Raw genomic sequence first — 24,998 nt, forward strand, 5'->3', positions numbered from 1 at the left:
CATGGTATTCCCAATGCAAACTCTGGTTTGGGAGATCCTTACTCTGGCATTGCCTGAATGATGCAGGGTGGATCAGGTGCAGTATTGCTCTAGAATTAACTTGTTTCTTCTGTTCTGGAGCAAGGTGTAGAAGGGCTATTACCAGCCAGTGTAATATCGAGATTTTTTTTTTTTACATTAAAAAGTCTAATATTTTTTCTTCTGTCTCTTCCTTGGAAAAAAGCTAAACTCTTCCAGACGAGACTTTCTCAAAATGCCCAGTCCACGACAGACACGCTTCGTGGAAATGCGTAGACTGAATTCTGGAATTTGACAAGTAGTAGGCCGTTAAAAGACAGGCGGAGGGCAGCCTTAAATCTAATTCTTAAATCAACTCTGTCTATAAATGAAATAAAGATAAGCAACTTCCTTTGCAAGGAAAAGGTGCAGATGACACACTTTGTTCCTCCTTCAGAGAGAGACTGATGTGCCTAAGCTAGGCAAATGTGTAAGGCAGCCAGCCTGGCCAGGCTGACTAGACCTACTCTTACTGGGGAGACAATGTTTTCAACGCTAGCAGTCAGTTCCCTGGCAGCCTGCTGCAACATGTATCATCATCATCATATTTTCTGCGTTGTTCATGAACAGAACAGAACAGAATAGAATAGACTATTTCAGTTGGAAGGGACCTACAATGATCATCTAGTCCAACAGCCTGACCAATTCTGGGCTGACCAAGTTAAAGCATGTTATTAAGGGCATTTTCCAAATGTTAAACACTGACAGGCTTGGGGCATCGACGACCTCTCTAGGAAGCCTGTCCCAGTGTTTGACCATCCTCTCGGTAAAGAAATGCTTCCTCATGTCCAGTCTAAGCCTCCCCTGGCACAGCTGTGAACCATTCCCATGCATCCTATCACTGGATACCAAAGAGCTCAGCACCTCCCTCCCCACTTCCCCTCCTCAGGAAGCTGTAGAGAACAATGGTATCTCCCCTCAGTGTCCTCTTCTCCAAACTAGACAAGCCCCAAGTCCTTAGCTGCTCCTCATAGAACATTCCTTCCAGCCCTTTCACCAGCTTTGTTGCCCTCCTCTGGACGCATTTCAGGGACCTTCACATCCTTCTTAAACTGTGGGGCTTTTAACACTGCTTATTGTTTATCTGTACCCACGGGACTGATAAAGACTCAGGTCTGTCTCCCAGACCATAATGCAAAGTGGGCATGCATGTAAGGAGAGCAGGAGGCAAAGGGATATAGTAGGCAACCAAAATGTCTGAAGTGAAAAGACATCCCTGGGATTCATGATTCTCAGAGTCATCAGTCTGCAAAGCCTGTTGTGCCATCTCTGTGAGGGAAACAGATGCTACTGGGGTAATTTCTGTTGTTTCCACCTATGGGCTTAAACATAGAGGAGAAAGGCAGCCTGTAGCAGCCCTTGTCCTCCCCTTTGGGATTTTGTTCCTTAAGGAAATAAAGGAGAAGAGGGGAATGTTGCATTCCCCCGGCACACAGGACATCGCAACTTTGGCTGTAGCCATTTGTGACATACTTTAATTTAGGTGCTTTTGAGAAATGGGGTGGAATATCCTTTGCTAACCTTCTCCTGGTGCATTTCTGGAGAGAGACTCTCTTCCTGGAGGTGGCACTTAGTTAAGATCCAATGTCTAATGCACTGAGTGCCTTCTGGAGGGAGACTGTCGTCTCCTACTCACTGGAGGCAAGGCAGAGATGGAGACCTTTCGCAGTTGTTCTCAAAAGGCGGAGGAGGCTCCCAGCCCCCTCTCATCAGAGAGCAGCTGAGAGTTCGTGTGTGTGCGTGTGCATGCACACATGAGCACAGGAAAGCTTGCTGGTTGAGAAACTAAAGTAAGTGGCTCACTAAAAGAGGAAATTCTCAACCTGTTTTACACACAAAATTGCTGTTGTCTGTAACTCATGCAAGGAAGACTAGAAAGTGCCTCCTATTCTAGCTCATCTTGTGGTCTGTGCTTTTTCCCTCTCAGAAGAATATCTTGGAAAGAGTTACATTACATCAGGCATTTCTGCCTTTAAATAACTCATGCTTGCTGTTGGTACCTCACAATAACCTTTCCAGTGTCACGCAGCACCACCAACTTTGCCACATTAACAGTTGTTTTGCCTCTTTCCCTACCCAGTAAGCCAGGCTGATTGCTACGTGTCGTTGTGGCTGCCGACTGCGACATGTGAAAAGTCCCGCACTAAAACTGTGAGAAACTCCAACAATCCAGTGTGGAATGAAACTTTCTACTTCAGGATCCAGAGTCAGGTCAAGGTAAGGAGCCAAAGTTGTCTGCTTGAAGCAGCCTGAAGATTTTGTGCACAGGGGTTCCTATCTATCTCCTGAACTGCGCCCAGGAATTGTTTAAAAGACAGCACATGAAAAGAGACTGTTCAAATTGTTTAACAGCAGAGATGACTGAGTTCCCATGTCTGTGTGATGGTGCTGTTTAGGGGGGCCAGAAACTGAGCTTGATGTTTTAGGGAAACTGGAGACTCATATGAATCAGTGCAAGATGGATAGAGAATTTGGGAGTTAACTAAGCTGTCGTGTAGGTATAGCCAATGTATTACTAATGTTGCAGCAATTAAACTGAATTAGGGAAGAATGAATATTCAATTTACAGTATGTTTTTCCACAGGGGGATGATACTTAATTTCTCCACTTTTCTTCTCAAGCACACCCCCAACACTCCTTCTTCCCTAGAGCTAATGATGTCCAGACTGTAGAAACTATAAAAAACCCTTCTCCCTCTTTTTCCAGAACATGCTGGAGCTGACAGTGTACGATGAGGATTTTGCTACTCCAGATGACCATCTCCTCTGTGCACTCTTTGATATTGCTAAACTTCCAATTGAAAGAACAGTGCTCCTGTGTTTTAAGCCCAGCCCAAAGGTGAGAGCAAAAAATAAAGCAACTAAGAGACCAGTGGTGAGTTATACAACATTTTCAAAATCTTGGGGTGAGCTTTCTGAATCTGCCATGGATGACTTATCCAAATAATGGGTACATGAATTGCCATTTATATTATAAACACAAAAAATGTGTAAAAAAATTGGATTTGAGAGTCTGAGCCCCTCCTCCCAGCATTTTTATAAATTGCTAAAAAGCATATGACTGAAACAGTGCGGTAGCTAGGGGAGGGATCTGACTGTGAGCTCTCTGAGCAACACCAAGGCTGCACAGCTGTTGCAGGGTGAGTAATTTGTAGTTTTTTTCCCCCACGTAATTCATAGTCACTACTCCCTACCCCTTTGTTTGTATCTACTTTCACCCCAAAGGCAAAGCTGAAGCTACCCCTACATGTATCCCAGCACTGTCTTCTGCAGTGATACCTCAGCTAGAGCTGAGCCTGCTGACTCGTCTGTCAGAATTAGTGTGGGTTTGGAGCTCTGAATGACTGATGTACTATGTTTCTCAGTTTCCCATCTATAAAATGGAAAACAACAGTCGATTCCCTTTGAGGTCAATGGATGAGATCAGTGAAATATCTCACATGCAACTTCTTGTTACCATGGGCAGATTGCTTCTGGTACCCAAACTAGGTCAGTCACAACTAGCTCATACATATCAACACTGCCTTACAGGGGGTTGCATAACTGTAACTCTGAATCACTCAATAATACCAGTCTCTGTTTATTATGTTAAAGTGATGGGTGTAAAGCATCTTTAACTTCCAAGCTATTAGCAAGGACAGTAAATCACAGCAGGACAGTGCCAGGAATGGTTAGGAGAAAAAGGTAGAATTCAGAAGATAGAGCAAGTTGCAAATTATCTTTCTGGAGCAGCTTCACACTGAGAGATAAAAGTACAGGTTGTTTTGATGATACCTTGAAGAAGGAAGGAGGTGAGGAAGGAATCATTAAACTGTCTGGTTTGAAATGTTGTTTCAGACTTTCCAGCCTGAAATATTTATTACAGGCTGTGCACTGCAACCAATTACTTCAATATTGCATACCAGGGACCTGGGTTTATACAAGGGAGCAAGCATTATGTAACTACTTAATTTAATTTCTTGTTCTTGCTTTCAGGCCAAGGAAGAGCTAGAGGTTGAATTCAAATTGGAGGCCGCGTAAGTGATGTACAGATTATCATAAAAATGCAAAAGTCATTAAATATTAAAACAAATAAATAACATTAGATCTCACACTTTGTGGGATTTCTGTAAAAATTGCCAGACTTCTCCTACATCATTACTGCAGCCTCAGACGCCCGGCTGATCCCTTCAGTCAGTTTGTTCCATAGTTTACTTGCTTTCAAAGACACACCTCCCAGCATTGTCTCTTCTACCCACAATGTTGCATTTGTCTACCTGGAAACATTTCAGAAGACTTTCTGAGTGTGTGTGCATGCATGTCCATCAATCTTTCCATGCCTGTTTTAGCTTATGTATTGGACAGACTCCTAAAGTTGAACCATCCTGATTAGGTTTCCAGTATATCTCTGACTCCTTCAATTTTCCCTTGCAGCTCTGTTTTGGTTCTAGTAATTCTGTTTTCTTTCTGCCCAACACAATGACAGTGTGTTGGAAACTCTAGTGCCGTGCTTTTGCTCCAGCTTGGTCAGCCTGCCATCCATAAGAATCAGTATTTTTGTCTCTGTGTTGCCACAAGGTAATTAAGGCATGGCAGAAATAAAGTGAACAGCCTAAGGTCAGCCCTCTAACTAGTGGGGAGCCAAGACCAGAATTCAAGTCACCCTACACCATTTCCTGACCTGAATGATCTGGAAAGCTTTTTTTTCCCCTGTGTAATTGGTACCCACTGCCCTATGCCCCTTTGATTGTATTTGTATACCAGCAAATATATAGAATTGGGCTTCACAGTGGGGATATGCTGGCATATTAGCATGTTACCACTGAAACACATGTACTTTACACGTTATAGTGAGGAGAAGAATTTGACTGACTAACCATAGATTCCATTTTAGACGATCATCCGATTGCACTGCAAAGAAGTAGCAAGTCCCATCAGAGCAGTGCTCAGTCCAAGCAAGTGTGGAAAGGAGCTTGTTACATACCTGCTGAGGTCCCCCTGGCTGTCATTCTTCTGCATGGGGAGAAAGGGCAACACCCTGGGCAAGGATGAATGGGCGTTTGTTTGGTCTAAAAAAAAAATCCATGTTTTTCATTTTGTTTCCCAGTACTGGTCCTCATGAAGCCATTGCTACCAATGGAGTCCTGGTGGTATGTGTGTTTTTCCCAAGAAATTTTCTGTAATTATCAAGGGGAAGGGAGGGTGGGGGTTAGAGAAGTCAGTAGGCCGGTTCTTTCTCTTTTTTCCCTCTTTCCTATTTAGATACTTTGAGAATGGAATATTTTATTGTTGTCTTCATTGATGATATCCCATTATTTCCCATTTGTCCTATATTTTGACACACCACACACACACACACACACAGAGCTTTCCTCTGGTACCAGTACTCCTTCAAAAAATGTACTGATGTCTATCAAAGCACACTGGTAAAAAGCCTGTGAAGCCACTTGCTGACAACCTACCCAGCCCTGTCCTCCCGTGGGAGATGACCCATGCTTGGTGGGTAACCTCAGCACTAAGTATTGACCTAGGGTAATTACATTATGTGAAAGAAGAGTGAGTGCCATTAACAAAAAACCGACCCAAAATGTTAGTAGCAATGCTTCTTCAGAAAACTCTTTCTGCTACTGACTCTTGATCTCTCAGCAATGAGTCTTTTATTTATGTTTTCCCCAGTTTAACCCTTTGTATCTCTGCTACTGTCCTGAAAATGCTCCTGATTTTCTTCCTTTGTATCTTCCTCTTACTGTGTATGTCATTGTCACTGGAGGATGCTCTACAATTCCCTCCAAAGGGTTTTTTTTTTCATTTTTCTTAGTGGCTACTGGGCAAAAGCCCAGAAATGCCAGGGAATTAGGCACTTCAGGGAACTAGACATGTCCAAAAGCTGAGCAATTCACAGCTCCCAGTAATGAAGTTGGGATGTCACGATCTTTCTCACAGATTCCTGTTCTCTGTCTTTTACAGTGCCGTGAACTTTGCTGCTTGGAAGTTGAAGTGGCAGAGAAGATGCAGCAAAAATCAAGTAAGGTTATTGCTTTGTTATCTATTTACCAATAATTGCATGCTTACTGATGAGAGGATGCCCCTTTCATATAATGTATTAGTGGAATAAACTGTATTTACAGTATTCAGTGCAGTTAACACCAGGTAAGCACATTAGGTTGTTATAGACTTCAATGACTGCATATTGTACTCCCTTAGGTATATGTAAATAAGTTCTACTAGACCTGCATTAAAGTTAAAATCCCAGTTCTGTATAACACTGAGAACATTCAGAGCCCCCTTACTATGAAAATAGCATCTGCTTTGCTCCTTTGCCTTCGTTACCAATGCTCCCTTCAGAGCACTTTCCACTAGACAAAGCTCTGGTCCAAACTCTATAGCTCTGCTACCTGCATCTCACTTTTAATCAAGCCAGCATAATTTTTCGGTTAAATCATAGTGACATTTCTCACAAGCTTTGATTTGGTCTTTTAGAGAAAGAGCTTTCTCTCACCGTGAAGGGCTCCTTTGAGGGGACGCAGGATATCACGCTGGGCCCTGACGGAGTGGCCAGCCCATCGGGTCCCACCAAGTTCCACTATATCAAGTATGCAGAACCAACGCTGGATGTCATGTTGCCAAAGAAGAGGCGCTACCACCCTGTATGTTGAAAGTTGCCTTAATGATGAACTGACCATGAGTGCCTCTCTAGAAAGTGGGAGGAGGGGGAGAGGGTAAGCCCATTATTGTTTTTGTCCTAAAGCTTGTTTTTTTCCCAGTGGACCTGTAAGTACAGTACAGAGACGGGGTCCCCTGTGGTGATGCTGAATTCACTGCCCATGGGAAGGAAAACGACCATTGCAGAGGTAAGCATCACTTCCAGCTGTTAGGAATAAAAAGTCGCTCAAGTAGAAACCATTCCCCATAATATTGTCCCAGATGGCTGCTGAGAGGGTCAGAAGCGTTCTGATTTTTTTTCAGACCTTGAACAAACAGGAGCTTTGTTTCTCCAGTTGTTTTCTCCACAGAAGCAGGTTGTCTCTCCATTAGTGTCCATTATGTGCCAGTAGTGGATACAGAGACCAACAAGAATGTCAGAAAATATGATTCCTTCAGTACATCTCTCCCTGTTTACCCAAAGACTCACACCCCTCCTTTGTTTACAGTCCAAATGGAAAGTTGCTCCTTGGACACAAGCTAGGAAAAAGTCAATAAATCTACCCTTCATAAACCATGTGCCTCAAGGGACAATATATTAAAATATATTAAAAATATTAGACATAGCATATGGATTTTAAAGAATGGAATGAGAATATTGAAATAGATGTATGTGCTGTATAATTTTGAATGAAATTAATAGAAGAAAAAGATCCTTACTATAAAAAAAATGTGTTTCTGCTAAGAAACATCTACAGATGTCCAGATTATTAGGGACAATCTTGTCCAAATATTAATTGTTATGCTGTGAAGACATAGGAGAACATCAGATTTCAGGGCCATTAAAACATCTTCTCAGAACAGAGCACTTTTTGACAGTTAATATAAAGGTTGCAATAAAAATTTTAAGACAGGATGAAGTCTTGGCAGAAGCAAATGCAGACTTGCAGTCTGTTCACTTTGAGACTGTGGCCAGGATGTCAAAGATCTGCTGCAAAGATTAGAGCATAAAGAACGGGAAACGTACAAAAGTTGGTACTTCAGGGTGCTGCAGAAAGCTTGTGAATAACACAAGAAACGGGACCTACTGCATGAGTCTCAGGAACCTCCTAGACTAACCAAGACTGTTAGTGGTTTCTGCAGCCTGGAAATATTTGGGATCTGTGGGTAGGCATGTTCCACTAAGGATAAGTGAATGCTTTTGGAAATATATGCCAAGCTATCAGACATTTAACTTTGCGATTGCCAGACCTTGCTGGGGTCTAAATCGAGCTCTTACCCCAAGACAGAAAGGGAAAAAAGACATTTTAAAATTAAAATAGAATTACAGTACACATTCTTATTTTCCAGGAGAAAAGATTTGACTTGAATGTGAGAGCACAAAGCTGGTAAGAGATCTTCTGTTCCTAAAGACTTGGGTTATTGATTTTTATATTGTTTTAGCCACATGGAAGTGACACAAGCAGGCATTCTCAGTCTGAAAACTAGAATGTGCTTTTAATAAAACATAAAATACGCTCACAGTATATTATACATAATTAGCCTTAGGAAGATTTGGCATTAATCAATAAATGTCAATAAATATGTATTTCCTTCAGCATTATCTCTTTCCTTCTCACCACAGAATATTATTTTTGAACAATGTCAGTCTCTGAAATTCACAAAAAGAACAAAGCTGACTAAAAAACCCAGAATAGACAGGAGTAAACATTAAATTTGAGCAGAAATGATGAACATTTTTTTTTCTTAATTGTCAATATTCAGTAATGAAAAACCTTGTATTCTGTTAAGTCCATTTATACTGTATATTGAGTAGAAACTAAGGTAGACAATGTGGCTAGTGATTTGACATCTATAGACATGCTCATTAATACTCATCAGTAAGCATGAAGATGTTTCATGTTATCCATAGCTGTATGTAACACACAGAACTGGGCAAACTGATCTTTTTGTGTGTGTACCTGTCTAGGAAATAAAAGGGAAAAATAACTTAATTTTGAATTCAGAGTTTTCTGTCATTTATTTCAGAAAGGCAAGTGATCAATGACAACAGGAAAACCAGTATTATTCCAGGACAGGAAAAATACTTCCTGCTTATTTATTTTATTTCTAGAGAATTTTAAAAGCAGTTTGTTTGCATCTTGATTTACAATGGACAGTGGCTTTTGCAGCTCCACCTAACTCAATTCCCCTTGCATATCTTCATTTAATAATATATTTGTATTCATTTGGCTGATTTTATCCAGATCTGATGATGGAGAAATCTCATAAATAAATTTCATTACTAGTTTCTTTGAAATTATGGACTCAGTAGAAAAGAGAAGTTCTGTCACTGATAGAAGAAGTAAACCCTTGCCATTTTACAATGCCTGGCCTGAAGACACCATGCCAGATCTTTTGCCTATCGATGTCTTGTAGGCGCAGGGCAGGAAGAGACAGGAGAGAGTTTAGCGAGCAGAAGTGCACAAATGCCCAGGGAAATTACCTGCAACAGTGGCATTTTAAGGAATGACTTATTAAATTTCAAAGCTGGTGCAAATGAAATCTTCCTCTGAGGAATATTATGCTTTACAATATTTAAGTCAAGGTTGATGTGAAATACAACTGCCAGCGTTGACCTGTGAGACAGCTTGTGCAAGTGCACACAGACCAGAGCAGCGGGGGTGAAATCCTGCCCCACTGAACTCAGTGACCCATCTCCATCCATCCAGGGGCTGGATGTCATCGAGGTCATTCCTCCAGCGAGCAGGGTTATCTGGCCACCCATGCCTGGCAGGCGGGTTGGATGGGTTTCCTCCCCAGCGATGATCACCGCTAGAGGGGGATGTGTTCCCACTCGAGTTGCTCGAAACAAGATTTTTCCTTCACATGGGAAATGCCAACATTTGAATATTTGGTTTATTTTAGATATAGAATGAGAAAATACCCCAAGAAATCACTTTTGACCATTTGCACAGGTTTTCTAAACTTGTAGTTATTTTAGTTTTAGAATATTCATTTAAATATTTTGTTTTGTTTGTAAATACTGTACATTGTTTCTTCATCAATTAGTAATAATGGGATATAATGCCACTGGGTAAGCTTACTAATTAAAATAAGTTTTCTTACTTTTAAAAATAGTTAGACTATTCTCTCTTGCTCCTGTCACATTGCATCACCCTGTTTGAAGGAAAGCGTGCTGTAGATTATCTTTGATCAAATTCCTAAGTTTGATATGGCTGTGTTAATATCTAAAATATGTGTCTGTTTTTATCATAGTAATTGTTCATGCCACCAAGACCTGGACATGCGCTTTGGGTTTGATTTGTGTTCGGAGGAGATGGCTTTCCTGGGGAAAAGAAAGAGATATGTAGCAAGTGCCCTGAAAAATGTTTTTCACCTACAACAGGACCTGCAGGATTTTGAAGTATGTGTGTGTTGGGGGGTTGGGGGGGGGGGGGGGGGGCACGTAGATCTTGAATTTCTAGTGCCTTCATGTACTCTGCTAGATGAGTAGTCAGGAAAATGGGCCATGTGTATCTGTTGTGCGGGTACCAGTTCGTCCATGTGTCTTCAGTACATTTGCTTCTGCTGCCAAGGTTTGTTATTGCAAGAAACACTAGTTGCAGTAATTGCATCCTTCATGACTGTCAATTTGGAATCTGTCAGATTTGAGGTGTGTTCATCCCTACCATCCAACGCTTTAACTGGTTTGGTTCAGAAATACTGTGTGCATGTTAAATACGTTACATAGCAAAGAGTTCTCCCCTTGTTCAAATTTTATAATTTTGTGAGAATTTAGGATAAACATCTCTGCGTGCTTCATATAATATCTTACTTTTCTTGCAGTTTTGAAATTTCTTAAGATAAATATAATTTATTTTAAAGTAACTTCACGATGCTGAAGAATAACAGCATTGATGAGGGTAGCTTAACAACACTGGCTGTGAACTGAGTGTATTTCTTCATGGGCTTGGCATGTGGATTTTGATACAGTAGTAGTAGATGTGTGAAATGAGAAAAAAGTGGCAAAGGAGTGGGAAATGTAGAGAAAATACATTGTCGCCTCCACAGAAGGATTTCTTCTTGTTCATCTGTGCCCCTGTTCACCCTAGAGATTGGCAAGAACCCAGGTATGAGTTAATCTCTGAACCCATGTTTATCCAAAGGGAAGCAGCAGTAGCTGTCATTACTAGGTTTTGGAGTCTTTCCTTCTGAAAATGGACCTGGGGTCTGAGATCAGGACCTGGGCCAGACCCCACCGCAATCTGGGATGCCATGTTGAATGCTGTCAGTGTGAATGTCCCATCCTCCTCTGCCTGACAGGTCCCTGTTGTGGCTATCATCACGACAGGTGGAGGACTGAAGTCAATGACAGGACTATACGGCAGCCTTATGGGACTCAAGAAATTAAATCTCCTGGACTGCGTAACATACATCAGTGGGTTGTCCGGCACCACGTGGTAAGCCAGCTTGTGCAACAGGCTTGACCAGGCCTTTTGAGGGTGATGCTGCTGTGGAGAAGAGCTTCTGAAAGCTGACAAGATGAGAAGATTTTCTTTAAACGTCGTAGAAACAAGCTGTTTCTCAATAACAGGCCATAAAATATTAGCTGGACCTGATGCACCGTTTTTTTGTTATCAATTCTTTACTGTGCTTTTCAACTCCACATTTGCAGCAGTTAAATATGTATATGACAATTACACTTGTCAAAATGGTTTCTAAGAAAGTAGTTACTGTGGATGTAAGACTGTCCATAGCATCACGCCTTTTCCTCTTTCCCCTAATGTCCCAGTTGTTGCTCCCAGTAACTTCTGAGACTGGCTCTGCTTTCTGACTGGTCACGCAGAGGAAACTGCAGGACAGTGCACACTTACCCCTGCAACCTGTCAGTTTGCGAAAGGACTGAGTTCCTCTGCTCACAGGACCTATAACTGCCCAACATCTGATGGTCCCACGTAGGGAAGGTTGGTAAAATAGAGGATTCACACAGAAGCTCATGTGAACTGATTATTGGTTACAGAAAACAAGCAAAGAAAATTTATAATTTTCTGCCTAATTTGTGCTTCAGAAATGTACCTATGTTTACACCTGGCAATTTTATCCCTTAAGCTGCTGACAGTTGTCATTAAAAATAAGTCAAGAACATTAAAAACTACCTTATTCTTCAGGGCCATCTTTAAAACAGTCATAGAAACTCTAGAGTGTTTATTCTACTGGCTGGAGCAGCAAAACCAGACTATGTATTAGCAGAAGTGAATCCCTTAATGTAACCCCCTGTCCCCAAAGGTGCAAAATTTCAAGACTCTTTTTGCTCCTTTTGACTTTTGCTGTCTGTATTATCTTTCTCCAGGACCATGGCCAACTTATACAGAGATGCCTACTGGTCACAGAAGGACCTGGACTCGCATATTGGGGAAGCCCAGAAACAAGCAACCAAATGCAAGATGGGCTGTTTCTCTATGGATCGCATGAAGTACTACAACAAGCAGCTTTGTCAGCGGAAAGAAGAAGGATACAGGACATCATTTATAGATCTTTGGGGGCTCATGATCGAGTATTTACTAAATGATGGGGTATGATGTGTATTGCATTTCTTAGAGAACCATGTATTTTTCTCTCAGTGAATGGAGAGGAAACTAGCCCATCATTTCAGGGAACCTACCTCAAAACAGAGTGGAGTTCTCCATGTCAACAAACTCCCAGATATTTTACTTTCCTTTAATATTCTGCCTAGGGAGAAATGCATCCTGTATGTTAATAAACTAGGTTGTGGATGCAGCTGTTTGAACTCTGGCTGGTATTTACATAGAAGTGGAGGCAATCTCGGGCAGTCTGCCTAAGATGCAGATTATGCATGCAAAAAGAGTGCAAGATGCAAAGCAGAGCAATCTCAACAGTGTGAAAACTATCTGAAGAAAGCAAGGAACACCTAGAGTACTTAGTGATTTGCATCCACTGGCAGGTAACTTGATCTGCAGGTACTCTGGAGGCAAATGCATATTTTACTTTTGCTGAGAAGGACTGCTCAGACTGTAGCTAGTTTAAGTGCTATACATTTTTACAACCATTAAAAAATTTGCTTTTCTATTATTTGAATCTTCTACACTTACAGTACAGCAGTCCACTCCCTCTTCTCTCCAGCTGGACCACAGTTCAAGGATGTGTGCTTTGGCACTTGGGAAGTGGGAAGGGACAAATGGTTGAGGATTGACCAGAGGTGTGCTCCAGTGGGGGCAGGAATGCTACAGCCATTCAGCCATTCATTTGGGTTTATTTATTTGTTTTTATATAAGTACATATATAGTATTATATGTAAACAGAAAATAAATACATACAGAGAGGAACACTATATATTAAACAAAGGTATAAGCTGAATAGCTGCCTCTCATTTAATCTCAGCTAGATGAGGTCCTCCTCACAATCTAGTCCAGCATCTTTCCCTTTGAGCAGTGCTGACTATTGCTATGTAACCACTAACCTCTCTCTAATCTGCCAGAACTAGCTGCTCTTATATTTGTCAGTAGTTCATGAGATATTACTTTTTTTACAAACCTCTTCAATAAGAATATATGCTTTTCTAGAAAAGAAGCTGGGTGAGATGCAAATAATTTGCTGCCAAATTCAAGTCCCCGTGCAAGGCTGGACTGTGATAGCTGTTGTGTACTAAGAAAGGAAACTCAGTGCTGACATGCTCAAGGGCTTCCTTCAGCCCCAGGAGAGCAAGGACTGCTCACTACTCTCCTAATCCTAAGGGGCAGCTTGCCCCTTCTCCTACTTGCCAGGGCAGTACTTTCTATTACGTACAGACATCTATGCAGAAATAGTTTTCCTCCTCCTCTTCTTTTTGTGAACCCATACACAAAGTCAGGCTGGACCCTGGGAGACTGGTCCGTCACCAGGGGGTGGGTGCCCGCAGTGCTCTGTGCAATGGAGCTGCCATGGCATGTCCTGCATGCTGGGGACAGAGCCACCAGACTCCTCTAGCGCTGGGGCCATCAAAACCACCATGCGTTGTTTCCATCTCTTCTCACATAACTGTTTTTCTTCAAAAACAGAAAGATCCCCACAAACTTTCAGAGCAGCAAGAAGCACTGTGTGATGGCCAGAACCCACTGCCCATCTATGTGTCGGTCAGTGTCCGGGACAATTACAGCACCAATGATTTCAAAGGTAAGGATGAAGTTTCAGATCCTGTGGGGCTAGAATTGGCAACTGAATTCCTATGATTCACTCTTCTCTGCTTGGTAGCACTTGGAGAAAAGAGTCCTGGTGTGTTAGTTGCTTTTTGGAGAAATAACCATCACCTCCATGCCTTATGATGTTAGTAGAAGAACTTTTTGAGATCAGCATTTCACTGTCTAGACATATGCAGTCAAAATCCTGCCAGAAAGGCCATTTTTGAAATATTATCTGATCCACCTAGAATAAGAAGTACTGGAATTGTCTGAGAATTAAATACTGCTTTCTGTCAATGCCCAGTTTCAATATAAAGGAAGACCACATAGTCATAATAAAATTTGGGAAAGCATCCAACCTACTCCCAACTGAATCTTTTGCTTTGCTCATTGTTTTGGTTATTTTTTTTTTCCATGAGGAGAAGCAGCTGGAGGAGGAGAAGAGGCAGAGAAGAAATTCAGATCAATTTTTTTATTGTTGAGGTGAAAAAAATGAACCACTTCTGAACAAAAAGGAAATTATGATCCGTGACCTTTCTGTCTTTGCTCACACTGCAGTTATATCAGACAACTGCACTTCACTTGGAGAGGGCATCTGAGAAAGTCAAGGGCTAGTTCTGTCTTCCTTAGTATCACATATAAAGAGTATAATAACTCTTTTCTGAAGACCTGAGTACCTGTCTTTGTACATAATTAAATTATTCAATGGAAGTTAAATTAACTGTGTTGATAACAGTGGAAGTACTTTCACCTAGTTGTGGCGTATGCAAGGCCAGAGTGAGACCTCATGCACATTGGAGAACCCTGCACTGGTGCTTGTGCACGGGGTGTGTAAGAGCTGGAGCCTTGCTGTGCTCCTTGCAAGTGCCTTGTGCCACCAGCAGCACCACCACGAGCGGCGTAGCTGCTCCTGCCTCCCCGTTGCCACAGTGTCCGAGCTCGGCTGCCGGGCCATGCGGGCGGTCATTTACAAACAAGGCTTTGCAAAGGCAGGGCAGCAAACAGTAGTCAGACCCATGTACGTCCTAGCCGCCCCTCTCTCCACACCCAGCTGAGAGCTCTCTAAGTGTCCTGTTGTGGCTGTATTGCAGAGTGGGTGGAATTCACCCCCTACGAGGTGGGACTGCTGAAGTACGGCGCCTTTGTTCGCACAGAGCATTTCGGAAGTGAGTTCTTCATGGGACGCTTGTTAAAAAAGGTCCCTGAATCCCGGATCTGCTACCTTCAAGGTGATGTATTGCATTGTCCTGGCACAGAGGCACTTTGGAGGGGTGCAACACTCTTAACCGGAGGGTGGATATTTCTGGTCTAACATACTGAATGCTGCTATGATATCGCCTGCCAGGAAATGGGTGTATGTGGTAGTTTGTCCAAAAGAGTACAGTAAAATCCCACATCTTTTTCAGTTTCTTGTCACTGTTTTGGTATGCACAAACTTTTTAACATTGTGTCTTATAGATGGAATAGATAAAGCTCCTTAATTCTTTCATTGTAAGGAATAGTTCCCACTTCTTTGGTTATTCTTCTGATTTCTCTCTGAATGCACTCCAACATAACGAAAATTTTGAGAGAGCAGGAAACCTGCAGCTGTGCTTCCACTGCAAGGTTTAACTTTAACTCCATGTAAAGAATCCTATCTACTAAAGATGTAGACTGCCCAGGATGAAAAATGAGAGCGGAAGTGAAGGGTGTCTGAATCTCTCTGGTCAGTCCCTGACTTGTACTGATGGGTTGCATGTAGAAGTAATAATATCCCTTTACCAAGGAGTCAGAATGACTAGCAGGGGGACACACAGCGGTGCAAGTTCAGTTTCAGTCATCTCTTCTTATACTCGTACTGCATAGAAACTCCTTGGTTTCAGTAAACACACTGTGATATTAAATAGTCTGTAATCCCAAGGAGTATCTTTAAAATACTACCTCTTGGGCTGGCCCTTTTTACCTGGTCCACTACTGGGAAATTAATTTTCTACATATTGTGTGTGCCATACTGGTTTCTGTGCCCCACTGAAAATTAAAAAGTCAGATTGTGGTAGACTAATTAGAACACATATATAAATATACAACGGCAGATGAAATAGTGGCATTATATTTTATCAACAAAGCCACCAGTGCCCCTGTGGGGAGGCAGAGAGGGGCAATCCTGGGTGGAGAAAAGAGTGCACAGTGGAGCAGGAGCCCACTGCATCTGTGCTGCGGTGTGGGATCTCTTACAAACCAAATGGCTGAAGACCCAGTTCATCCTGCTGCAAAACAATTCAGGGTGTGTGAAAGCTGATCAGAGCATGTGCAGGAAAAGAGAAGCTGGAGTAAGGAAGGCAGGGATGGAAAAGACGTTTTTGTGATGTACACTACCTGAGCTCTTATTTCACTTCTCAAGCAAGTGTTTTTTTCTCCTTTACTTCCTTTGCATTCTTCTCTCTACTGTGCAGCAGAGCCATGAGGTAGGTTAGGCACAGAACTAACAGCAGCATGACCCAAACCAATGCCATAGAAAGTTAAGAGGAATTTAATAGCCCAAAAGCTTAGAAATATTTGAATTAAGCCCATTCAAAAATTAATCCAGGAGATCAAAATAGAAGGAAAAAGGCAGTTTCTTGTTAGAATGTGTCCTTGTGTTCACTAATTCCCTTTACAGGTATGTGGAGCAGTATATTTTCTGTGAACCTATTACAAATATGGGGACTGTCCCACAGTTCAGAGGACTTCTGGAAGAGATGGACACAAGACAGAATAGAAGAAGTTGGTGAGAAATTAAGCCTTTTATTAATGGTTACTTAGTCTTCTGGATGCCTTTTGGCATCATCTGGTCAACTAGGTTGAAGCCAGCTCCATACGATACTCCTAAGAGATAACGACGACCCCTCCCACCGTAAAGACTAAGAGGAGGAGGGTAATCAAGGAAATGCTGCTGTAATTACTAGGCTTACTAAAACCCTACTGATTAAAAGGCTCTGTCCTTAAGAGGAAGCTTTAGAGGGGTCACATATTTCTCAGGAAGTGTTTTGGCATTGCCCATTCTCACTCAGCAATACAGAACCAAGAACCAGTGGCAGAGAATAAAGTTATTTTTGCTGCCTGTAAATATAAATAAGAGAATAAACCTGAATATCAATTGGCTAATCAATATTTCCTGGGGTTTTATTTTATTACTCAGTACAGTAATTACTGCATTGGATTCATCTTGGTACAAAGATAAATGAGGCCCAGTGGGTATTTTCTGAAGCAATACAGAAACCATGGGTTTATTGCTAAATCATGTAACATGATAGTAACTATAATTACAGACATCCTGAAAATAAAGAAATTCATCTGTGCAATGATGGAAACCACCAAGTCTCTCCTGCTGCACTGTCAGTCACTTGGTCCGGCAAAGCAGGTTGTGATTTCAAGAAACCACACCTTATGTCATTTCTACTTTTCACCCACATATGCTGCCATGTAGTCACCCTGAAAACTACCTGTAGTTTCTAAATATGAATGTATGCCCTAGGTTTTCTTGGGATACTGTCATGCTACTGATTAAGCATATGCTCATGTAGCCATGGGTGATTATCAGGTAGAAGTGGTCACTGTTGCAATAGACCTTGTGGTGCCCTGTTGTTACCCATCTGACTGAGTGGGAGCGTATGCTTCAGTCCCATTTTCTACATACTTGCCTCTGTTTCATGATACCCTCCTGTGAGGATATGTAACTTACTTTCTGACAGGACATTCTCTGAAATACTTAGTTTCCTTAAGGTGTCGCTTTTCCAGGACGAAAGACCGCTTCTGATGAACTGTCTTCAGGCCGAAGCTTAAGACCATCAGCAGAACTTTGTCCAGCAGACACTCCTCTCCTTCAGAATAGGTTTTGTGTGTTTAGTGAATCATCCCAGAACAACCTTGAGATCTCCTACACACCAGGGCAACCAGAAATGAACATCAATTAACAAATGGTTCACCCATTTTTCTCCTCTCCTCTAGATGAAGACCCAGTGTTGCCTACAAGACCTCACGAGCTGAGGACTCGCATGTACACTCCTCCTGGCCCCCTGTCCAGCGCCCTTCGGGGAGCACTGACTGACCGCTTCTCTGTTGCCCAGCACCACAATTTCCTGAAGGGCTACCAGCTGCATAACAACTACCTGGAGAATGAGCACTTCTGTCGATGGAAAGGTAATGGGTACTAATATTTAACAGGCATAATTTTCAGGTCATTTTGGGGAATTTAGGAAAGAGCTCTGTCAGGCTTGGCAAGGGAAAAAAAAATCTACTGAAAGAATATTTATTTTCTGAATGGAGAGAAGAGACTAAGACTTCAATGTTGTCAGGTAGATAAGACTGTTTTTAAATGTAAGCATGTGTTTATGTGCTTTAGCTGAGATTTCTGTGGTCCAGACTAAGAGGACAGGCTTACAGCTGACAGAACGAAATTTAAAGTAGCAAAGAACGAAGTAAACATAGGAGAAAGCTTCATTTGGCAAGACTGTGCCTCTAACTTCAGATGCAACTGGAACAATCCAGAAAATATGACCTAAGAGAGAAAACTGGAAAGGAATGGGGCTTTGTAGTCCAAAGAAGAGGGACTGAGGGGGAGGCATAAATCTGAATGTAAAAAGAGATGGGAATATTTTGTTCTCCAAATCAATGATGGATAAAAGATGAAACAATGCTTGAAATGAAGCAAGGCAGATTTGGGTTAAGTATTAGAAGCAGCCTACTGGCACTAAAGAGTATGACAAGTTACTGAAATATATTGCCTGGAATCTCAACATAGAAGATGTTTCAGAACAGCAACTTAGGTGGCATTTTGCAGTCCCTCCCATGCTTATTTGACAATCCAGTAGTGTGGCAATTAAATTAAACCAGGCCTCTGTGATGGTCAGTTCCACCTTGCATTTCTTTTTCCATTCAAAATACTACAGATCATTTCTCATTCCAAGAAATATTTTCCTTTTAGACACTGTGTTAGACTCACATCCCAATCAGCTGATGCAAAATTCTGATCACCTGGGCATGATAGACGCTGGATTTTTCATCAATACCAGCAGTCCACCACTTTTAAGGCCACAGAGGGAAGTGGATGTCATCATATATTTAAGTTATACTACTGGATCACATACATCGGTGAGGAGGATCTTGTTACCATGTCTTGTCTCTCCTTTTGCTTGTAAAGGTCCAGCCCGTAGTGCCTGGAACTGCTAGTTTTTTCAGCTGTTTCATTTTCAACTATTGCATTCCCCTATATTTTCCATTGTAGCAATTAATGTTGTTCCTATTTCTTCCTGCCATTCCTGGAATCTCTCTTGCTGGTTTATGACCTTGTTGAATTATTCAAGAGGACATCAGCATGGTCTCTTCCAGAATGATGGGAAGAGCATTTTCTGCTTTATGCTCAGTCAAGCAGGTTTTCAGACCCTGCACAGGAATTTGCATAAAGATGGGAAAGCTATTTCTCCTGACTTAAGTTAGAATATAAAAAGGGTTAAGTGGATAGTCAGGGGCAGATCATTTCTGGGCTGACAAATAAGATGCTACTAGGAAAATTCAATTACAAGCACCTTCCTGCAGAAACTCCAGTTTCATGGAAATAAAGTTAATTAGCTGTCTATAAGGCCTTGCAGAAAAGAAGTTAGGGTCTTTATATCTCAGAAACTGATGTTAGTTAGAAACTCGCTATTAAGCATCTTGGCCCACTTAAGTAGAATTATTTTTTGTGAGTGAGAACAGCTGTGCTACTGTTAATAAGCCATATGATGCATGAGACTTACGTGTAATGAAATTTCCTTTCAGCCTCATACATTGTCTAGATTAATTTTATGAAGAAACGCTGCTGCAATTTTAAGCACTTTAGTAGAAACTGTTTCCTATTTGATGGTGTCCACTATTAGATGGTGCAGAGTAAATAACTCAGTACATTGTAGGACATGATATTTTGTTAAACATTTTGGGGAAAAGGTGCAGTATAGGCTTGTACTTTCTCGGTAAACTATCAATCTCAATTAACACTGTGCCATAAAGCTTGCACAGGCACAGACATAATTGCACCTTCAAACTTAACTTTCTTATCTCCTGGCTTCCAAGCACATAATAATCATAGAATCATAGAATGGCTTGGGTTGGAAGGGTCCTTATTAGGTAATTATTATTAGGTAATCCATATTAGGATTACCTAGTTCAACTCCCATCCAACCTGGCCTTGAACGCTTCCAGGGATGTGGCCTCCACAACCTCTCTGGACAACTTGTTCCCATGCCTCACCACCCTCACAAGGAAGAATTTCTTCCTAACATCTAATCTAAATCTCCCCTCCTTCAACTTAAGGCCATCACCCCTTGTCCTGTCACTCCGTGCTTTTGTAACCGGTCCCTCTCCAGATTTCCTGTAGGCCCCTTCAGGTACTGGAAGGCTGCTAGAAGGTCTCCCTGGAGCCTTCTCTTCTCCAGGCTGAACAACCCCAACTCTCTCAGCCTGTCCTCATAGGAGAGGTGCTCCAGCCCTCTGATCATCTTCATGGCCCTCCTCTGGACACCTGAAACATTTTCTTGCTGTGGTTTTCTTTTCTAATGAATTCTATACAATATATTAAACACAGGCTTTTTTATTTACTCAAGCTGCGTGCTTTACGCTAAACTTCTGCAAATTGCTTCCATTTTTTAAAAAGCAGTGTCCTGGAAGAATTATCTAACTCTCAAATTGTGTTTACAACTTGTGATTAGCCTTCTGGTTACTGTGTGTGATAATTATACGTAGAGTAACCTTTATAAGAAGGAACCCACCCTATGGATCTGAATCACTAAACCTTAATACTAGATAACAATTTTGGAGCTTTAAGACAACCAAGTTGAATTCCAGTGCTGACCATTTCTATGATACTCCAGTCTCTAGATAAGGCGTATAAATACTACTCAGAGCAGAAAATCCCATTCCCCAAAATTTCTCTGACTGATGAAGATAAGAAAAATCTGAAGGAGTGCTACATCTTCCAAGATTCAGATTTGCCAGGATGTCCGATAGTGATTTTTCTTCCTCTTGTGAATGACACCTTCCGAGAGTACAAAGCACCCGGTAAGTTACAAGTAATGGCAAAGCATTAATCAAAAGACACCACTGCCCCTGACTCAGGTGGAGACTTTATCTGCTGCTGGCTATCTTTGCTGGCTGGGTTCATGGGGGAGCACTTCAGCTAATTAAATCTGTTTTCCCCACCCCTGCCAAAACTAGTCTGTCCATTCATGTCATCTTTGTGGCCCTGAGAGGGTAGACTCAGCCTTTGTCTTCTGGATGGTGTTTACCTTCATCTCTCTCCCATTTGTAAAATAAAGTGTTGCTAGCTAATTGTAAAAGTTTGGGGGTTTTCCCAGGAAAAGTATAGCTCACACAGATTATTTTCCCCTACATATATTGTCTGTTGCCCAGGGAGTTCATTCTACACTTGAGGAGGCATAGTGCCATGTATGAATGGTGGGAGAGCAAGAACCTGGCTGTCAGGCTGAACTCCTGCAATGTCAAGATTAGTGTGTCTCCTTTTCGTACAGCATCAGCCCAGGGGTCGCTACGTTCGCTGTGCTGTGCACGGGGCCTGTCATTCTTTTTCTGCCAGGCCACCTGCTTTGTATTCCTCTCCTTTACTGCCAGTTACTAGGATGTATTTGCGTTGCTCTTTGGTAGCAGGGATGTAAAGTCTAAAATTTTGCTTTTGTGGAATTTGAGAGACACAAGAAATGGAAAGGCAGGGATGGATCCTGGTGGCAGGTCCCCTGAGACTGAATTCAGGATTGCAGGAACTTTAAGTTTCCAATTGTTTCTATTATTCCTCTCTCACTTAAATTCTGTTCTGTTACTAGCAACTCCCCTCCCTTAGCCATGGTTCGCAGAGACCCAGCTGCTCAGGATAAGACCTGCAGTGCACCAGCAATGGCTGTTGGAGTGCCCTTTCAGGCTGATACCCTTGACTGATCCATGGCTTTAATGAGACAGATGTTTATGAGTAAGCTGTAGATGACCATTACAAAGCTGTCCCTCACCTCTCCTTTCTGCCCTCATCACACAATGTTCTCTTGACTAGGGATGGGGATATATGACCCGCAGTTTTTGTGCATTTAAACCCTATGACTGAGATAAGCACCATGTCACAGCAGCAACTTCTCTTTCTCTCCAGGTGTCAAGCGCTGTTGCTCAGAGATGGAGGGAGGACAACTTGATTTGACAAGTCGCTTTTCCCCCTACTGCATGTTCTCGGTCAGGTATACTGATGAGAATTACCGCCGGCTGCTGAACCTCAGTGAATACAACGTCCTGAACAACTCACAGATGATTATGCAGGCCTTGCAGATAGCAATGCAAAGGAGAAGGCAAAACATGTGCTGATCACCCGTCCAACTGCCCCTATCTTCTCAGAGGAGTTTTCCATGCTCTAGGAGGCAGAAAGGACATAGCTTTTTGAACACCGGCCGTTCTGAGCTACAGAAAGAAACTACCCCAGGTGGCTCAGTGGGTTGTTGGGGTTTTTTCCATTCCCAGGAAGTGGCCTTTATAGGTAAAGACATTGCCTGGGAAATTTTTACATATGCTTTTGTTCCCTAAATTAAGGTTGTCTGTAGAACACACTTTACCTAAAATCCTTGCTAGATTTTTAAAATAGTGTTATTTTAAGCCTAACTTATTATAATGTATGACATATAGGAAAATAATTTTTTACCACCACAGTGCTACAGTAATACAACCCAGCCAACACATCTCCAGGCCATAAGAAGGGAGTATAAATTTCTGCTCCCCACAATTCTTCTTTGTGGAACACAAGGTGCATCCAAATGCTGGAAAATGAAGAAAACCTGCGAGATGACTGGCAGCTGGCATTGGATCCCTGGGTCAACTTTGCAAGTGTCCTGAAAAGATTGGAAATGTAATAGGGACAAGTGTGTGCACACAGCCAGCCTTGTGAATCGCATCCACCTCCTGGGCTCTCCTGGGCTGTGAATGAATCATATATAGATGGGACAGAGCAACTTAGGAGGAAGTGGCATGAGATTTTTCATGTAAAAATTTTTTTTCCAGTGAAAGGTGTAATTTGGGCACATCAAAATTTCCCGTGAATTTAAGTCAGTTTGGATAGTTTTATGTTGAAACAGTATATAAAAAAGTCAACATCTTATTTTGAAGGTTTCAAAATAAAACACCCTGGGGTTTTTTTTCCCAATTGAATTACTTATCATATTAAACTTCCTTTCTTAAATTAAAAAGAAAATGTGCTTGTAATGAAAATATTTTACGTCCACTAGGCAATGAGAACTTTGTTGTTTTACTCAATGCAATTTGTTTAAACAGTTTAGAACATACGTTCATCCACAAAAATGCTTATTTGTTTAGTTCTGCCTGTCCAAACTGTGCAGATAAGCAGGAGTGAGTTAATAGTCTGCAACAGCTAAGACCATCTTAAAACAATCTGAACAGACCCTCCATAGGATCTGGCACAAAACCACCAGTCACATTTATTGTGGGTTTGCATTTTTAAACTTTCTTCATTTTCCCTTTTATGGAAAGTGTCTTTTCTGAACTGTTGAAAGTGATGAGGGTGAGCTGTAAAAATTATAAATCCCTAACAACCTCTGCATTCCAGGAGCAAGTCAAAATGAAAACACACTTCTTTATTAATAAAGATTTGTGTCTTAATGACAACTGGGAAAATTTTGAATAAAGAGTCTATTCAGTGAAAAAAAATCTATCAATCAACTAGATGTCATAATCTGGGGCTAAAGTAAACCAGGGGAAATGCTTGGGTAAGTTGAAACATTTCATGTTAATATTTTACAAAACACCTTTGTCTTGAAACATAGCTTCTTTGTAATAGACCGCCTACCTCGTCAGCCCAAGGAACCCAACCTGAAAATAGCAGGTTCCATTTATAGTCAAGTAACATGTTTGGTTTGGTACAAAATGACACTCTGAAGATTTTCATTTTGGCAAGAAACAATTACAAATTATCTTTACAAATTGGTTCACAATGACTTTTGCCAACACTCTTGTCATTTATGATGTCAAACCAAGCCTTACTTTTTTGTGCAACTGTAGCCTAATGTTGCATGCTTAGAGATCAGGGCATAAATATTACCATTTAAAACTCTTTAGGTTTGAATGAATATGCACTTCTGCTGGTTTTTTTTGTTTGTTTGTTTGTTTGTGTTGTTGTTGTTCTATGGTAGTTTCACTAGTCATAATCAGAAATACAGTTCTATGTGCTCTGGATATAACCCTGGGAATTGCCTCCATTTAAACCTGAAATCCCTGGTGTGAAATAATAAAGGCCATAAATTCATGCCACCTCCAGCTCTGAAGAAATGTTATTTCCATGCAAATATTTCATGCATACAATACCACACAATAAAGGCTTGTTTGCAAAATGACAATTATCTGCCTTGCTCCACATATTCAGGTATTTCAGTAATAAGCTCCAGGTTCACAGTGTGTTCCTTGTTCCAGGAAAACAAAACTGTTGTTATCTCTGCAAAGAGCATAAGAGCATACCAAATATTTGCTGTGAGCATCATGGATAAAGGAAAGTCTCAGAGATGGATTGCAGGGGTACAAAGCAAGCCATGGTCCCCCCTTCTTGCAAGGGCTGTCTCTGATGTGGATTGCAAATGTTATTCATGAAAATGAGAGCTTTTTGGCCACTGGCACTGTAGGAGCAACAGTCTCAGAGCCCCAGTCCTGGTGAACAGTCTGGTTTATAGCTTAGCCCTCCAAGGAGATGCTTTAATAAAGCATTGCCTTTAACTATACTGAAAGGTGCTGATGTTGCCGAGGGTTGTCTGTAACCTAATGAAAAATGCATTTCATCAAGCTACATAATTGCAGCTGGCACATGGAGGAAACACGCCACGTATGTAGACACAACCCTTCACAGGGTTGTGAAATAACATAGCCTATAGCAAAAATTTATTCTACGAGTTGACTGTGATGACTGTTGATATTATTTTGCATGGAAATGTGCAAAGGGGATCTGCGCTGGCTGGTAACCATATTTAACCAGTAAGCTCAAGAATCCCCAAGGGATGGGTAGCTTTTTGCTTACAGACAATATATCGTGAGAGCAGGGAAGTCAAAAGATTCCCTTCTCCCAGCGGTTTTATCTGTTTTGACCTGCTGAAGATGCAACAGTCTTTGACGGCCCTTTTTAATC

General features: G+C 41.6%; 1 protein-coding gene across 1 annotated transcript in view; it reads left to right on the plus strand.

Moving 5' to 3' along the window:
* The window catches only part of LOC104638773 (cytosolic phospholipase A2 epsilon-like), a 34,019-nt gene extending 11,806 nt beyond the window's left edge, over window positions 1–22,213 (plus strand). The window contains exons 4-21 of the mRNA XM_010306657.2: window positions 2,138–2,274; window positions 2,764–2,895; window positions 4,032–4,072; window positions 5,143–5,185; window positions 6,003–6,060; window positions 6,516–6,682; window positions 6,800–6,886; window positions 8,028–8,065; window positions 9,936–10,083; window positions 10,983–11,119; window positions 12,010–12,232; window positions 13,715–13,829; window positions 14,926–15,063; window positions 16,473–16,580; window positions 17,801–17,992; window positions 18,777–18,943; window positions 20,698–20,884; window positions 21,978–22,213. Of these exons, the coding sequence (XP_010304959.2) occupies window positions 2,138–2,274; window positions 2,764–2,895; window positions 4,032–4,072; window positions 5,143–5,185; window positions 6,003–6,060; window positions 6,516–6,682; window positions 6,800–6,886; window positions 8,028–8,065; window positions 9,936–10,083; window positions 10,983–11,119; window positions 12,010–12,232; window positions 13,715–13,829; window positions 14,926–15,063; window positions 16,473–16,580; window positions 17,801–17,992; window positions 18,777–18,943; window positions 20,698–20,884; window positions 21,978–22,186 (2,327 nt within the window). The 3' untranslated portion in view covers window positions 22,187–22,213. The remainder of the gene's footprint in view (window positions 1–2,137; window positions 2,275–2,763; window positions 2,896–4,031; window positions 4,073–5,142; window positions 5,186–6,002; window positions 6,061–6,515; window positions 6,683–6,799; window positions 6,887–8,027; window positions 8,066–9,935; window positions 10,084–10,982; window positions 11,120–12,009; window positions 12,233–13,714; window positions 13,830–14,925; window positions 15,064–16,472; window positions 16,581–17,800; window positions 17,993–18,776; window positions 18,944–20,697; window positions 20,885–21,977) is intronic.
* Window positions 22,214–24,998: the final 2,785 nt, after the last annotated feature.

The sequence above is a fragment of the Balearica regulorum genome, chromosome 5 (assembly GCF_011004875.1).
Source record: "Balearica regulorum gibbericeps isolate bBalReg1 chromosome 5, bBalReg1.pri, whole genome shotgun sequence".
NCBI lineage: Eukaryota > Metazoa > Chordata > Aves > Gruiformes > Gruidae > Balearica > Balearica regulorum.